Source organism: Penicillium diatomitis (genome assembly GCF_028827545.1).
Source record: "Penicillium diatomitis strain IBT 30728 chromosome Unknown utg000003l_segment0_segment0, whole genome shotgun sequence".
NCBI lineage: Eukaryota > Fungi > Ascomycota > Eurotiomycetes > Eurotiales > Aspergillaceae > Penicillium > Penicillium diatomitis.
This window is the reverse complement of record NW_026623175.1, coordinates 331,219-347,814: the sequence shown is the minus strand read 5'-3', so window position 1 is coordinate 347,814 and position 16,596 is coordinate 331,219. Positions and strand designations below refer to the sequence as shown.

Here is a 16,596-nt window from a genome sequence, read left to right as displayed (position 1 = left end):
CCCTGGACTCCTGGAAGACTCGGCTGTTGACATCTGCTGATGATTTTTCACGCTACACTCGAGCCTCATTTCTCATGGCTTACTTCCGCGGGCACCCGATTCGGGTGAAGGTCCTGCCTGGAGCGACTACGAGTACAGGGCGACAGCCGCAGTGTGCGAATGAGTCATGAAAGCTTCCAAGTCCGTCGGACATCTTGAGTCACGTCTATCTGTGAATATGCGATGTCATGGTCTGGGTTGCAAGCAAGATTACGATCGTCTTGACTCCGTAGAAAGATACCTGTGACTCATATGCCGCCAGGCACAGATGACTTGCCCTCAACAACTACTCCCTCGCCCTTGTGAGGCTCTCGCCGGAGAGAGGATGCTTCTGTGGCCGGGCTGGTTTGAGGTCTCCTGAAAGAAGACCCTGATTACAGGCTTATCTCCGCAAAGCCTCATAGCCACTCTGGCAGAAGACAGGCTGGGAGCGAGGGGTTTTCGTAATTGGTAGGCAAAGGGCCATGCTTTTTGTTTCAAACCTAAAGTCTTCCCTCTTCCCATCAGCATGCATATCACCTTCCTTACGACAAGTGAGACGACCTACCCGGCGATCACGAGTCTCTACTCAGCATGCTGCCTCGATTCCTACCAAAGACTGATATCTTACACAATGAGTCAAAACTGTTCTACCAAGCACAGAGTCGATACAGATGGGCTTGGTTTGATGTAAAGACAAAATCTGTTAATCTAGGCCTACAGAGCCCGCGGTGAAAGTTGCTGAAGCGAAGCGCAACTTTGAAAGTCCAGATGACTGACTGGAAGGAGAGATACTGAAGTCACTGGGCGCTTATTGATTGTCTTCTAGACGGGAGCTACTCAGTACCTAGGTACCTACTAGGTACCTCCAGGTGGCTACTTACTCATACTCACCAGATGTGTCTCAGCAATTACCGCTAGCGTTCTCCGACTGCTTTGATAGTTATGAGCTGGAGCTCACCCATTTTGCCTCCAATCCGCGCATGTTATTGTTCGTCACTCACCCGTGCTAGACTTCTTAGGGTGGCTCTACTGTATGACTCGAATCATGCCTCCTGTTGTAACCTGTCCCTCTCTATTATCTTCGCTGTCAGTACTTATTGCGTGAGTACTACTTAGATAGTCTATGGTATGATCTCCCTAGGTCCGCAGGTTGACAGCACTCACAACCTCCACGAGAAAATCTTCACTTATTGTCCCATAATATGCCCTTCGTGCTTCTGTTGAATGCAAGGATCTCCAGTGCGTCGGGAGCAGCTCCACTTTGTTTGAAAACAATCCGCTTCGGCTCCCGTCCCCACCCGCAGGGCAATTGGGAGATCCCGCTCCTTTTTGTGATGACTTACATCACTTAGTGTCAGGCACCGCCCAATTGGGAGATCACAATAATGATATGTGACTAGTTATAGAGTATATGTAGGTATAAGGTACGGTGTTGTATTGCATCTGAAATGTGTTCGAACTTTACACGTACATGGTATCAGCATGTGGGGCAGCCATCGTCGTTATATCGAGGAGATTTACACTCAGTGGATCACTGGATAGTGATACTGATAGTACAGAAGAGTATGGACTATGGACGATGGACTATGACCATGGACTCATGAAGTATATTCTGACAGACGCCGCTTTGAATCGAGATATAAGGCCGTGGTTGGTTTTCCAGATTTCTGTGTTATTGTTTTTTTTTTTCGAAATCAAAATACGGTTGGTGACGGATTGGGCAAGACTCACTTTTGGAGAACCACACTGGGTATCGACTTTGATTTTGCTACCAAAGACATACTACTGACTCTGTTAACCTCACTCCCTGCCCTGCGAGTTTATCTCCAGGGCAGCTTTCGAACAACTCGACCGCTCTGCGAGTTTATCTCCGATAAAACTCGCCTTTGTTGACAACATTCGTCACCGCCCGCGTGACGCCCGTTCAACATGGCCCTATTCGCGAATCTCTTTCCTATTCTCGACATCATATCAAGCTCCATTTTTCCAGTCCCAGCTGGTAAGGCTGTACGACTTGTACAAACCATACAGTCTTTCCAAAGGACCGTCAATAATTTATGCGCTTCTATCTTCATCCACTGGTGCGCAGTTACTGGCCACGCTTATGTTTCCACCTCCAACCACGTGGAATGCCGTGCAACTAGCAGTCAGGGCAGCCGATGATCCTCAGGCGCAGAATATGGATATCGATAATTACATCGAGCCACCTCAAGTGCTCTTTCCACAGGACGGCCGCCCTGGCCCCGCTCAGCTGAATGATGCTGCAGCGGCTGCCGCAGTCATGGTGAACACAGCCTTTACCCGAGAAGGACATATCTTTACTGAGGGTGAATTCGTCAGCCATGGTTTCTTCGAGCTATTCCACTTTGCAGCCTTGAGCGAACCGCCTGTACTTCCATCCTGGAGATATGAAATGCGCCGTGTCCCTCACGACATCCTCCCCTTCCTGTCACTGGGCCCTTTGGGTTGTCTCAGAGATCATCAGCTACTGCAAAACGAAGGGTTCACCCTCCTACTCGGAATCCGAAGTCACCAAGCTGCCAGGGCAGGCCTACTTTCTGGGGACAAGGCCGCCAGACAACTTGGTATCTCCGCTGACACCGTTGACTTTCTCGACAATCAGGAGATGATCTCCCTTCTTCCTCGAGCCATCCGACGTATCAATGACCATCTCGCAGGACTTGATGACAATGGACCTGACTTCTCAGATCCATCAAGCTCCCGCTGGGCCGACGTACCAAAGAAGGTTCTCGTGTTCTGTGAGACGGGAAACGATCGCTCGGCCATAGTCATCATTGCTTACTTGATGGTCATGCTCAACCTGACTGCCGCCGTCGCTACCGATACAGTTCAACAAACCCGACCCTCTTTGTACCTGTCAGAAGAACATAAAAGTCTTCTTCGTGCGTTTGAGTCCATCTTGGCCGCAAAACGGGATGTTGAGAGAGAAAGTCGGGCAGATCGGCAGGTTGTTCAAAGATCAGCCGGAGATCTTGGCACGACAGGTGATCCGTCCACACTTCTCTCCCACAAGCGCACGTTTTCGGAGCATCAAGGCTCTGAACCCGATCTCCAGCAACATCAAACCCGGATGATGAGTGAGCCCGATGGTCCCATTGATAGACGGCCACCACCACCATCTCAGAGTCAGTTTGACTAAGGGCTCATGATCTCGCTTTGTGGGATGATGAGTATGATTTCGGAACCCCGTTGTTGATTAGCTGTCCGCACTTGTTTGTGGGGATATTGTCTGTGTCGTTTAATGTTGTGTCAAGATTTGGGAACTAAGGTGCCATACCGTGCCCTTTGCAACGTGATACCAATTTGTGTTGAATAGGAGTTTCAAAACAACCGGATTTTATGATACTTAGATTCTTAAAACTCAATGATAGCTGTAATCAAATGCATATGAGCGCTATCCAGACCACTATGGCCGCGACTTTGTGATTAGTCGATCATTGCCGTCGCAAACTTTTGCTGTTTTCTCACTATCGGATCAACCATTTGTTTGTTATTCAGTCTGAACCTTTGGTCTGAGCTTTGACAGAAGGTGGATCTGTTTACTTACCATCATCACCACCATGATATTCAACAAACACTCTTCCTGCATTTCACCCGTGTGCGTCTTCGCTTCCCTTTCTCCCATACACCAAGAGTTGACTTTGCGTTTCCCAGTAACGTGCATCCGCGAGTGTTCCAACGTCTTTTGCATATGCTCTGTTGATACATCATTCAGCGCATCTAGGACCTCGGAGCAGAGCGAAGCCTTATTCATAGGTGCTGTTCATCTAAGAGATGCCTCTATGCTGCAAGATTCAAGCCTTCCGTACTGACCGTCACCGCAAACTTAGTGGACCATACGTCTCGTTCTACCCTGAGAATCACGTCCAGAGTCTCGACGATTCTCTGCTTACCTCGCTAGTCCCAAGTGTCACCGATACGGGTCCCTTGGCCTCTACGCCCTAAAATCGAACCCAGGATGGGTACCAGGAAAAAGAAAACTCCCAAGGCGAGGCAGTCCCCGGATCCATACCCCGGGCAAGAACTCACACAGCAAGAGTTCCTCGAGCAAATTCGAATGAATCGTGCCCAGAGAGAAGGTCGAGAGTACTACCCTCTTCCGAAGAAGCATAAGGGACCCACACGCCCTACTATCCCAGCTTTTGATCCGGCCCTTCCACCGGCGGCGTTTCCCAGTATGAGTGCCCGGAATGAGCCCATTCCGACTGGCTCCAGAGAGGGCCACTTGTGTCGGATCATGGAGGATTCAGAGAGACGTCTTCGTGGTCTGCGGCCTCTTCCGCGAGAGTCATACCACCCTGGACCACTATCGATGATGCCAGGCCAAGTCAACGATGCACTTTTCGAAGAGCCAGCAAGAACCAGCTCTATGGACAATAGTGCTTTCGATGCTCGGAATAGAGCAGTTGGAGACTTAAGCGCAGGATTGGGAGCGAATGAAACCTCCTCGAGCCAAGTACAGAACGACAATCCAGATGCTGGATCCAACACAGCTGATCACAAAAGCCATGAATTCCCCCAAGTGAAGGACGTTGATTCCCCGGAAGTTGAAATCTCAAGTTTTGCTGAGCATAGAAATTCCCGTCCTAAATGGGGAGACCTTGTTCGACCCATCAGAATGGAAATACTGGATAATATCCTGAGCAAAGAATCCTGGGAAAACACCGTGCGAAAGCTTGGCCTTAGTCGGAAACAAGCGAAAAGAGCCGCAGCCCACTTGGATCAATTCTATGAAGTCATGCAAGTTGAGACTCAGCACGTTGAACAAGAACTCAAAAGACAGCTTCACTTCATGATCACACATTCACTTCCCATAACTAAGCAAGTTTACAAGCTTAGCGCTTTGAACACATGGGATGATGATGTCCTCGACATGCAGGAGAAGGAGCTGTTCATTTGTTCAATGGGCAACCTGCGTGCTGCTTGGCGCTTCTTGGAGGCGAGAGGCCTTCCCCGCGACCTGGCGGGACGTTGGAGCAATGGAGTCGAAGTCATCGACACTCCTGGGGGTGGGACACGTCCAAAGAAGCGCGTCAGATGGAGTTATCCCCTTGCAAGTGAGGAAGTAGACCGTGATGACGAGACTGCTTCATCAACATCGTCAGCGTCATCAAATATGCCTCCAATTGACGAGTCAGAACCTGTGATTAATGTCCGTACCCAAAGTCAGACATCTTCTCAGGCACAGCAAAAGGGGCGCTCCATGGCCCGGTGGCAGGCGCACATCTCTGAATCGAATGATTCTCAGAGCCAGATGCCTTGTAGTGCGAGAATGGGAAAGGCCCTTGGTGAGAACGGAACATCTAAGTCTTGCCTCGGGCAGTGTGTGTCTGGTCAGGGGTCTTCAACTCCGTCTCAAAATGACGCTTCTGAGCTACGAGTCCAGAATGCTTTTGTAGTCGTTTCCGGGCAGGGACCTCCCCACTCTCGCTTCTTCACGGCGCGCGATATCACGGAGGGAATCTGGCAGTCACAGCTGGAGAAGCGCTACCAAGAGCTCGCTGATGCCTCCGCGAAAGCGTGTACTGCACTCCTTGTTGGGTCTGAAGAGAACGATGAACGAGACACGTCAGGCAATGACGGCGAGGAAGAAGGAGACGAAAATCTAGATCAATTGCTGGCCGACATCCATCAATTTGATGACCAGCTGCAGGAAATCCTCGATGCCCAGCCCAACGTTGAGAGCGGAGATGTCGCGGAGCCTGATCACGAAGTCTAGCTGACACAGGATCGGTATGAGCTACCCAAAACCCCGCCGTGGCGGAGCAATCGAGGAAAGGGTCAGGCTTGATAGCAGCATGAAGGGTGTTTATTCAATCGAAGACATTATTACTCATGATCACGGAGCTAACAGGTATTGACGGCAGTTTTCCGGCGATTTCGACCAGCCAAGGAAATAGGCACGTGGTTCCGACACCACTTGCATATCTTTCGAGAATCACTTCGTCTTGCTGCATGAATTGCAGTAATGATTGAATGGAAGAATCCCAAAATCCACAGCCTCCTTCCATTAGTTTCATTCATAGAGTTATTGTACAACGGTACAAAGTAGTTTTCCTGCACCTTTCACCTTGATGTGCGTAAATTCTAATTCTGATGAAACTTGATCCTATTCGCGGATCAACTGGGGTACATAATACAGTCAGACACTACTACCATCTGCTTAAAAAATCCATTTTGCCCTTTTGGGAATGGCCCGTGCACTTGACGCGAAAACCCGCGTCGGGCACGCGCATTCAAAGGAACTCGAAGTATGAACTCGCCAAAATTCAAGGAGGTCGCCGTGAATCACTCCATGGGAGAAAGGCTCTGAAAGCAGCAAGCAGTTAAGAGTCCCAGAAAACGTCGCCACTTGCCAGCCCTCTTAAAATCTGGATTTTGTGATATATCTCAACCCCCTGGAAATGACGTCGAGCCGCGCCCGGATCGAGATCTAAGAAGACGCACAATTCCACAAACACAGAATCTTTGATCTGCACGGTCTCGGGTCTCTTGCTGGAATAATTTGCGAAGATATTTGTCGCTCACGCAATGTCTACAACGGAGGTTTCTTTGACGCCCAGCGACTCCCGGGCTGGGACAACTCAGCCAGAATCGACGGCAGCATCTTCGCCAGTGACCGACACATCTGCGCCAGGCTCCAAAGAGTTCATCGAAGAGAGAGCCAAGAATGACAACGGCGATGTTGAGAATGACGCCAGTGCATCTAGGCACGGCTCCTCCGGGGCGGCTGGTGAAGCAGAAGACACAGAGGGAATGGACGTCAAGGCAAAGGCTCTAATGCACCTGTTGAAAACAAGCTCGGTAATCGGCCACTACTTTTCTCCATCTTCTAAATGCGATTCTCGTTACTGACGCAATCATGGCTCAATCAAGGTCTTTGTAGCGATCATGTCAGAGAAAATGAAGAAGCAACAAGAAGAGGCAAGACAACGTGCTGCTCACCAACAATCCGAGCAAAAGCCCAAACCAAAATCCACAGTCGCTGCTCGTCGGGAAACAAGAAATAAGCCCAAGGAAGATACTGGCGCGCCCGAAGACACCGCTGCCAATGACACAAGTGCAGGAAAGAGAAGAGGCCGTTCTCGGAAAAGCGGACCAGATGGGAGCAAAATTTCCAGCTATTTCCAAAAGGCGGATGTCAAAATCGAAGAGGGCAATCCAACTGTCCAAGAGGCCCTCGAGCAGGCTGCAGAAGACTATGAGGCTAAGCCTACAGCTCTTGGTGAACAGGAGCTCGTTGCGACGCAGCAGCCTTCTCTCGTTACCGGTGGCAAGATGCGCACTTATCAACTGGAGGGTCTAGAGTGGATGAAAACGTTGTGGATGAACGGATTGTGTGGCATACTGGCGGATGAGATGGGCTTAGGCAAGACCGTGCAAGCTATCTCAATGATTGCGTTCTTGAAGGAGAACAATGTCTCGGGTCCGTATCTTATTGCTGCGCCGCTCAGCACATTAAGCAACTGGATCGATGAGTTCAAAAGATGGACTCCCACCATCGAAACGGTTTTGTATCATGGAACAAAGGAGGAGCGTGCGGCTCTTCGCAGCAAGCACATGAAAACTCGAGACCAAGGCAAAATGGATTTCCCTGTCGTTTGCACCTCTTACGACATATGCATCAATGACTCGAAATTCCTGGGACAGTATCAGTGGCGATACATTGTCGTGGTATGTTTTGAAAGATACCCTGTACCAGGTTGTCGCGCGCTAATTACTCCTCTAGGACGAGGGCCACCGTCTGAAGAACATGAATTGCAAGCTCATCAAAGAGTTGATGACCTACAACTCGGCGAACCGATTGCTCATTACGGGTACACCACTGCAGAATAATATTTCCGAATTGTGGTCTCTACTACATTTCCTTCTTCCAGAAGTGTTCAACGACTTGAGCAGCTTTGAAAGTTGGTTCGACTTCTCGTCCGTTCTGGATGATTCAGGAAAGGCAGAGGTAATTGAGCGTCGGAAGCGCAACTTGGTGACCACAATGCACTCCATCTTAAAGCCATTCCTACTTCGCCGGGTCAAAACCGATGTGGAAACTTCGCTGCCAAAGAAGCGCGAGTATATCCTCTACGCACCACTTACGCCTGAGCAGAAAGAGCTCTATAGGGAAATTCTGAGCGGTACTGGCCGTCAGTATCTCGAAGGCAAGGCTTTGGAACGTTTAACGGCAAAAAGCTCGATGCCTACACGTTCTCGTAGCTTGAAGCGCGGCCATGACAGCGATGAGGCCCAAACACCAAATAAGTCTCAGCGTACGACCAAAGACGACGTCTCGGAAAGAAATCCCGCTTCGGGTCGACGGCGTCGAGCGAACCAAAGCTATAAAGATATCAGTGACCGAGAGTTTAACACCAAACTGCGCAAGCTTGAACAAGGAATCGAGGAGGATGAGGAAGACGACGTACAGCCTGATGATACCGAGTTGGAGGAAATCGAAAGAGCCAACAACTTGAAACTTGCTAGTACGTCGTACCTAGGCAATAGTTAACATTTTCGTTCGAGGACTAGCTAACAAGAGAAACAGAAAGAGAGATCAGTCAAAAGAAAATGATGAACCCGATCATGCAAGCTCGTCTTGCATGCAATTCTCCGCACAACTTCTACTGGCCTTGGATGGACGAATCATCAACTGTCGACGAGACACTTGTCACGGCGTCAGGAAAAATGCTGCTCCTGGACCGTCTAGTGCCTTACCTCTTCAAGAAGGGTCACAAGATCCTCATCTTCTCCCAGTTCAAGACGCAGCTTGACATTCTCGAAGATTGGGCGACACAGCTGCGCAGGTGGCCTTGCTGCCGGATCGATGGTGCCATCGCGCAAGCCGACCGTCAAGCCCAAATCAAAGCGTTTAACACCGACAAGAAACACAAGATTTTCCTACTCAGTACTCGTGCCGGTGGTCAAGGAATCAATCTTGTTGCTGCCGACACTGTCATTCTATTTGATTCTGACTGGAATCCGCAACAGGATCTTCAGGCCCAGGATCGAGCCCACAGAATTGGTCAGACCAGACCCGTGATTGTGTACAGACTCGCTACAAAGGGAACCGTTGAGCAGACACTGCTCGAGAAGGCGGACTCCAAGCGACGTCTTGAACGCTTGGTCATCCAAAAGGGCAAGTTCCGGTCACTGCTTGACACTGGAAATGCCCATGATGCCGAAGAACTTCGGAGGGCGCTCGGTGACGACGAGTTCGAGCGCTTCGAGACCGGCGCCGATCCGGCATCAATTCTCTCCGAGGAGGACCTCCAAATCTTGACTGATAGGAGCGAGGAGGCCTTCGCCCGGGCGGAGAAGGGTCTCGAGCAAAAGGGACCGGCTTTCGTCTCTGTCGAAACCAAACGTGATGCTGGCGAGTCCCTTATGGCGTAGTCATCGGAACGACTCATGCTATCTGGAAACCGCCCGCGGTGCGCGGCCTCCCAGGCATGATATTTTGATGTGGCTTTCGATGTCCTGCGACATTTGGTGCTGGCGTTCAAACTGGGCTCTATCTATTTCTCTTAATTGCTTTCAGCCTGTCTTATTTGAGACACGATCCCGTTGGAGGCGCGGCTGGTGTGATCGTTCTCTGCTTGGCCCAAAAGCTGGTGCATGGTCGCGGTTGCTTACACCTTAGACGTGTACGATGTATAATCTTATTCTCGACATTTATATAGGACGTCACGGTGCCTTCTTTACAACGTGACTCAGACACGCTCGTGAGCCTTTTCAAGAACGGACGGGAAAAGGGACGACAAAAAAATTGATATAGAATAATAAAATACTTTATGGGTATTCAATGCTTAGCGCCGAGATCGCTCTTCCTCAATTTCATGACGAAGGTCTGCCAAAATGGCCTGACGCTGAGCCAGGTGTGTCTTCAAGCTTTCGACTTGCTCGCCAACGGTCTTGACATCCTCACGCGCCCTTTCCAATTCCTGACCGTCTTTGGCACGGCCGACACCCTCCCGGAGCTCGCGGAGTTCACGCTCCTTGTACTCCAAGAGCTGCAGCGCCTCTTTCTTGATCAGGACCCAATTGGGCCGACCATCGTTCCGGGGCCGATCCCGGCGGTTCTCGGATGCTTCTCGAGCAGATTTCAGCTTGGCCTCCATCTCGGCCAGCTCTCGGCGCAGGCGAACCTTCTCCCACTCCTCATCTTGGAGCGTCTCACTGAAGTCCGTGCCCTTGGGCTGATAAGATCCCTTGCCACCAACACCCAATCGGCTGAGATATGTATCTCCGAATTTAGCCTTGCGGCCAGTCCGCGTCTCCTGGTTGCCCTCAGTCCCCCAGCGCTGCGCAGGACGAGTATTGTTGTCGATCTGGTAGTCGATCTGGTTGCTTTGAAACGAGGAACGCAGCGAGGCGGGGACGCTGCGTGGGATACGGAAGCCTTCGTGGCGATAATTCAGGATATGAAGGAACGCCAGGGCGGCATCCTTGTTGATGGCTTGCGCTGCGGAGGGGTTGACGAGATTCCACGCGGAGCGAATGTCGGTGTCTGGGACGTCCAGAGACTCGTAAAGAGGTTGTAGTGACTCGACTAAATCTTGGGATGAGTAATTCTGTCCTCCATGGGGTTCCGCGTGAGAACTCAAGGACAGGGGGAACGCAAGGCTAGCTCACAGGTAATGTCGCCGCGTTGGGTGCGACTGGAGTTGTAGATCTCCTCATATTTGGACTTGTCGGCGGGCTTCATATACCAGTCGAACCCATCCTTCAGTCCGAGAGACTCATCCTCGTCTTCTATCCGTTCAAATTGTTCTGGACGGTGCAATGCCCGTGTAGCTTGGACAAGGTGTGATTTGGATTCCGGGACGAGCCAGTCCGGCAGCACGGGCGGGACATCTTGGAGCTCCTGAGGAGTCATGGACGGTCAGCTATGTTCGCTTGTTGGTGGATTGGACAATCGGCGGTCGACATATCGCAGTGATCACTTACGCCATTGACTAGGTCAAAGACCAGGCGCATTGCAACACAGAACTCTTCAAAGTCCAGCTCTCCATCTCCGTCCACGTCCGCAATATCCCAGACCTTCTCTAGCTGCTCGTCTCGGAGACCACTGTTGCGCAGCACCGAGGCAGCCTGGGAGCTATTCAGATGAGTTTGTCCATTGGATAACCCGGAGAAAATCTCCCAATAGCGCTCAATTTCCCATTGCTCGATCTTTTTGTTCGACATGTTGTGTTTGCAGCTGGGGGTGGAGTATAGACAACGAGGACGGAAGACCGGCGGCGGGGAAGAGGATGGGTTGAATGCGGTCCGGCCTACTCAAGCTCAGGGGATTCTGAGGTCATCGTTGGATACCGCGACCGATAGGGACGGGGAATAGTGCTAAACACTCAAACGGTATAGTCCGCTTTGGATGGCTCTACGAATCTATTTGTTGACATTCGGGATGCTTTATCATACAGGGTGAAGCCCTTTCACTCTAGCGAATGCTCAGATTCCGTAGGACAACAAGATAAGCTCTTGAGAACTTTGAGGAGGCGAGGGGCGGTGCTACCTGACAGTTTGAGCTGCACATCAGACGTTTGTCTCATGTGTGATCCTTCATAAAACCAAAATGTATTTACCTGTGCATCAAGTTGGTAAGATGGCCGAGTTGGTCTAAGGCGTCAGGTTAAGGTTCACCTTGACATAAAATCCTGATCTCGTTTACGGGGCGTGAGTTCGAATCTCACTCTTATCATTCCGATTCTTTTTGGGCTCGCCGCTCTGAGCTGCGGCTCCACTTATTTCCATTTTTTCACGTGTCAACCCAACAACGGTCGCGTTTCCGCACCATGCTCGGTTGGGTTACGTATTCGCTTGTCCTTCGTTTCTCAGTCAGGGCGATAGATGTAGAGAGCTGCGCTGATGATGAGGAGATTCTACGAGATTGACTTCTATTTTCAGGCTCCAGTCCATCCATTGCGGGCCTTATGTATCGACTTTTCCAGGAAGCCGATGGCCTGCACGTAAATTATCAACGTACTGATCATCCATTCCATTCCATTCCGCCGGCTAGGTCTACCTCACAATCAAAAATACATATTTCCATGTGAGCCCACCCCCAGGTATATTGCCAGCCCCATTCGTGGATAGGGTAGGTTTCCATCACAGCCAACAGGCACTTTACCAAAGACTAGGTACTAACTTACCTAATTCTATACGCCAGTCCCAATCGAATGTCTGTCGATACTCAATTCGAATTGACGGGGATATGCGACATATGGCGCGGCAGTCATGCTGTATATCTGTGAGTCAGGATCAGGAATTGATTTTTCCAATCCGTTGAAGTGAGGTTACTACTTGATGCATATCTTCAGCAGGCGGACAGGAGCTTTTCGATAGAAGTATAAAGACAAGATCACATTCACATAAGGTTGATTCATAGGTGTAAGGTCTATGGCATCGGTAGGAATCGGTGTATATCGTCTATCGTACATTGAGGCTCTTCTGTCATGTCCTGGCAGCGTGGGAGCTGGAACGTGGATCAAACATTCCCTCAACTGTGGACAATTTCACAACGAAGAAGTATTTCCCCTCCCGACTCATGACTTTTTCTTCTCTGACTGCGCCTCTTGATCTTTCTTTCTCCGAGCCTCCAGCTGCTCGGTAACCTGAACGATTGCCCGCTCCGCCTCAAGAGCAAGCTCCGGAGCATCGAGCATGGTGGCCAATTTCTTCGCATCCGACATCTTTAGCAACACTCGGTCATCGCTCTGCTCGATATCCTCGACAAGCTCGGCTGGCGGAGTATCAATTGGCGAGTCGTTCAAGACACGGGATGCTCGCGTGGCATAAAGCTGCTCGAGATCTAACATCGACATGGGCGTGATTAGATCGTTATCCACGAGATATTCCAGGTGCCGTGATCCATTCAGCGCTAGCGAAGAGAATTTCTGGGGTTAGCGAGTCGCATCAAACTATGACTTGGAACAGAGCCCTGGACCCACCGCGCCAATGCGACCAGCCTCTATACACTAGATAGAAGAAGGGGATATTGGGAACTCTGCGACTCAGCGCAATGACATTAGTAACGAGGTGCGCATCGATTGACCGGGGCCTGAAACAGTCACTCACATGGGAATGATTGCAAATGGCGCGGTCAGCGGCGAAAGCCCCAAGCTCCACCACATTTGCTTCCTATGAAATTCCTGACGCTCAGTAGCAATTTTGCGCAGCATCTGTGGGATGTTCTCTCGGCGAATGGCATTGGCAGGATACAGCACATCGATCTGTCTTGTGCCGTGGTGTTCATCGATGCGCCGCTGTTGCTTGAGGGATGGAATACTCTTTAAACCCCATTCCTCAAAGGGGATTCGCTGTTGAACTCGATTACCCCAGCTGGCCAGATGCTTCTTCCATCCTGACTCTGCCTCCTCCCACTTGGCCCATGTCCCCGCAGCCTTGCTCGTTGCCCGGTCAAGTAGTGAAAGTTCCTTTGCAGCATCTCGCCGCAAGGGTCGAGCGTATATCAATGCTCTTTTCGTTGAGATGGGGATCAGGAAGAGGCGCATCTTGAGCAGGAGCCGTGTGGTGGGCCTTTTTTTGGTGATTATGAGAGGAAAGGTTGCTGGCGAGGGCCCGAGTGGTTCGAGCTGACACAAAGGAAAGGCTTATGGAATGCTCTCCATCCAAATGACAGAGACCTTGGCTGGCAAATGAATGGCAGGGCTATGACGGATTACTATGCGAGAACAAGCTTTTTCACATCAATACAGAAAACAGGAAGACGGCGAATATAATATCTGATAATGTTCGGAGCGGAGGCTAAGCCAAGAGTTCGGTCAGCAGGGAGCGCTCGGAGACGTCATTCCGCGACGGGTCATCACGCGTGTTGGGCTCGCCCGCCTGGGCTGAGTTCGGCGCTGTTCTACACCCAGAATTTGGATCCTTGCCCGCCTCCCAGCCTTCCAGTGATCGGAGCTCGCATTGCGGTCTCGCCTGCTTTCCTCTGTTTTTTTTCTTTCTCTCTCTCTCACACACATTTTCTCGTGGGTGTCACCTCTCCACCGCACCTCACACTCTTAAACATACAATCCTGCCATCAGTCTCGGCCTACATGAGTGATGGAGAGTGTCATCTAAAAACCAAACGACAATTCACGCTTCATCACCAGCTGCTGCAATGGAGCCGCCCACTGTCTCCGGCGCGAAGCTTGCTCGCGTCCCAGAACTGGACTTCACCCATTCCTTGTCCGAGAAGCTTTCGATAGACACAGCCCTATCTCCTACACAGACAACGCAGCTCGACCCAGAGACCCACTCCACCAGTCTCCATAACCCTGACTCGCAAGCTCTGTCAAGGTCACCCGCGGACGACTTGGCGGTCTATGAGGCTGGCCGATCGCAGCACTTCACATTGCGCACACTTCCAGGTAGGGATTGACATCGCTTCAAGAAAAAGAACTGAAGCGCGGACCACCTGGCTAACTCGTCTGTGAGTCTGAAGCGTGGATCCGGTCGGTCGAAGAAGTCGTAGACGACGATACAACTACTGCCGCAGATCGGCTGCTGCCTTCACAGCCTCGCGACGTGCAGGTTGCCCAACACAATCACTCTCCTTATGGTGTTGCAAGCCGGGACTTCGCGCCAGCGCTCGGTTCCCAGTCCGAGGAAGCCTCGCCGGCACGAGAATCACGATGGACGACCTTTGCGCGCTTTATACAGTATCCAAAGGGAACCGCCGAAGAATCAAAAGAGGTCACACCAGACTGGTTGAATGAGAATCATGGTGACTTGTCAAGTCCGTGGCGCGGAAGACTCTTGGATGGTGATAGTCCGGAACATCCGCTTCACACCAAGTCTCGCCGGCGGCAGATGTGGCTGACGCGCTTCCATACAACGCTGCTGAGAAGCCCTATGGTACCACTGATTCTGCGACTCACGGTGTGGTGCTTCTCTTTGTCGGCACTGGCCCTAGGCGGGTCGCTTCAACATATGGCCGACAAGGGCCATACAAATCAAGGCCCATCCGCGCTAATGGCAGTCATCGTTGATGCTGTAGCGCTCATATATTTGGTGTACATCACCGTTGATGAATACACATCAAAACCGCTTGGGCTACGCTCCCCCTCCGCGAAAGCCCGCTTGATTCTTTTGGATTTATTCTTTATCGTGTTCGACTCGGCCAATCTGAGCTTGGCATTCAACTCCTTATCGGAGGTGACTGGTGCCTGTACAGAGGCTGAGGTTAACCGGGTCGTCGATCCTCGCAACGATCAGATATGCATACGCCAAAAGGCCCTTGCATCTGTACTCTTGATTGCATTGTTGGCTTGGCTTTTGACATTTTGCCTGAGTGTTCTTAGGTAATGTCCCAACCTCCATTGGTCACTCATCATTCCAGTAGAACTAACTGATAGACCTCCCAAACAGGCTCGTCGAAAGAGTTAAACACTGAACCACTGGTACAAAAGAATAGTTACCCAGGTCCAGCTTCCGGTGATGAAAAACAAGATCCAGTAACATGAGACAGGAAGGGCTGGAACATGGTGATCTCTAGTCTACTCTACACCTGTAGAGCCGGTCCCAAATCACCATACAAGGGATCACGCTGAAACCAAGCCAGATCATGGATCGAGTCGATATTTTCCTGCTCCCCTGCCTCGCGATAGCACATGTCCCAGTGTTTCCCGGCAGGGTAGGAGCCGACCGTCTGGAATTTCTGCTCGCCGAGATCACGTAAAAGACGGTGACCCACCCCAGCAGACACGACAATCAAGTCACCCTGTCGCACTGTAGGCTCGAAACGTCCTGGGCCTCCTTCTCCACCAAAGCACAGCTGCGCTTGTTCTGCAACAACGCCCAAAACCTCATGTGTGGTCGAGTGAGAATGTGTCCTGCTGTACATGGTATAGGCCCATTGGGGTACGACCTCCCCAGTTGCTTCCAGGCGTCGTTGAAGTTCGGTGCGTGTGGCATCGAATGCGCCATGGTATATCATCAAGGACTTCGATTGGATAGATGTATTTGGAATGCCATTCCATGCGTCAATCTGGCGACAAGTCACTTTGATCGTGGTGAATGGACGGTAAGACACGGTGGTTCTGTCTTGTTAGGGCCCTTTGAGTTTGTTTCGAGCGCTTTGCCCGCAGTTGTGGTCTTTGAGCCGCTAGTCCCAAAGTGACGTCATCTGTTCTCATGTATGAGCGGCGGATTGACCGGAGAAGTGTTTATGAACATTAAATAGCACTCAATGAATCTCCCCTCGATAGAGAGGCTTGCATTGAGCGTGTATGGCAACCAGTGTAAACACATTTATCAGCTCACGAATGGTGATTTAAGCGTGTTGATGTTCAGGCTACTCAGATGACAAACTTGATATACATACGAGGTTAAACCAACCAGTCCACAATGTACATTCTTGCTATTGTACCTGAAGTGAGTCTTGTCTCGCATTTGATACTTGCTGAATGTATGGGTGCATTGGACGTGTCCTTTGTACCTAGTGGAGCAGGCGCTGGCAAGCATAGATCGCCCAAGCGTTACCGGAACAGATATTGATAAGTTTAAAATCACGATGGCTGATAAGGACGATCTTTCACACTACTGCTGATACCGATAGTGCGGC

At 50.8% G+C, this 16,596-nt stretch overlaps 7 protein-coding genes across 7 annotated transcripts; 4 read left to right on the top strand and 3 right to left on the bottom strand.

Annotated features, from left to right (window-relative positions):
* Positions 1 to 2,125: 2,125 nt before the first annotated feature.
* Positions 2,126 to 3,181, top strand: N7539_002381 (dual specificity protein phosphatase family protein; the record flags this gene model as incomplete). Its single annotated transcript, XM_056931984.1, has 1 exon — positions 2,126 to 3,181. The coding sequence occupies one exon, from the start codon at positions 2,126 to 2,128 to the stop codon at positions 3,179 to 3,181; it is 1,056 nt and encodes a 351-aa protein (XP_056791943.1).
* Positions 3,182 to 4,000: 819 nt separating this feature from the next.
* Positions 4,001 to 5,761, top strand: N7539_002380 (uncharacterized protein; the record flags this gene model as incomplete). The annotated part of the gene is made up of 1 exon (XM_056931983.1): positions 4,001 to 5,761. One exon carries the CDS (start codon positions 4,001 to 4,003, stop codon positions 5,759 to 5,761), a length of 1,761 nt encoding a protein of 586 aa, XP_056791942.1.
* Positions 5,762 to 6,573: 812 nt separating this feature from the next.
* Positions 6,574 to 9,423, top strand: N7539_002379 (putative SNF2 family helicase/ATPase PasG; the record flags this gene model as incomplete). The annotated part of the gene is made up of 4 exons (XM_056931982.1): positions 6,574 to 6,846; positions 6,919 to 7,716; positions 7,772 to 8,513; positions 8,576 to 9,423. 4 exons carry the CDS (start codon positions 6,574 to 6,576, stop codon positions 9,421 to 9,423), a joined length of 2,661 nt encoding a protein of 886 aa, XP_056791941.1.
* A 413-nt stretch (positions 9,424 to 9,836) lies between these two features.
* Positions 9,837 to 11,217, bottom strand: end3 (cytoskeletal adaptor protein SagA; the record flags this gene model as incomplete). Its single annotated transcript, XM_056931981.1, has 3 exons — positions 9,837 to 10,579; positions 10,663 to 10,894; positions 10,978 to 11,217. The coding sequence occupies 3 exons, from the start codon at positions 11,215 to 11,217 to the stop codon at positions 9,837 to 9,839; spliced, it is 1,215 nt and encodes a 404-aa protein (XP_056791940.1).
* A 1,355-nt stretch (positions 11,218 to 12,572) lies between these two features.
* Positions 12,573 to 13,541, bottom strand: N7539_002377 (mitochondrial K+-H+ exchange-related family protein; the record flags this gene model as incomplete). The annotated part of the gene is made up of 3 exons (XM_056931980.1): positions 12,573 to 12,907; positions 12,978 to 13,033; positions 13,105 to 13,541. 3 exons carry the CDS (start codon positions 13,539 to 13,541, stop codon positions 12,573 to 12,575), a joined length of 828 nt encoding a protein of 275 aa, XP_056791939.1.
* A 610-nt stretch (positions 13,542 to 14,151) lies between these two features.
* N7539_002376 (phospholipase D regulator) lies at positions 14,152 to 15,338 on the top strand (the record flags this gene model as incomplete). Its single annotated transcript, XM_056931979.1, has 2 exons — positions 14,152 to 14,401; positions 14,476 to 15,338. The coding sequence occupies 2 exons, from the start codon at positions 14,152 to 14,154 to the stop codon at positions 15,336 to 15,338; spliced, it is 1,113 nt and encodes a 370-aa protein (XP_056791938.1).
* Positions 15,339 to 15,534: 196 nt separating this feature from the next.
* N7539_002375 (cupin domain-containing protein) lies at positions 15,535 to 15,969 on the bottom strand (the record flags this gene model as incomplete). Its single annotated transcript, XM_056931978.1, has 1 exon — positions 15,535 to 15,969. One exon carries the CDS (start codon positions 15,967 to 15,969, stop codon positions 15,535 to 15,537), a length of 435 nt encoding a protein of 144 aa, XP_056791937.1.
* Positions 15,970 to 16,596: the final 627 nt, after the last annotated feature.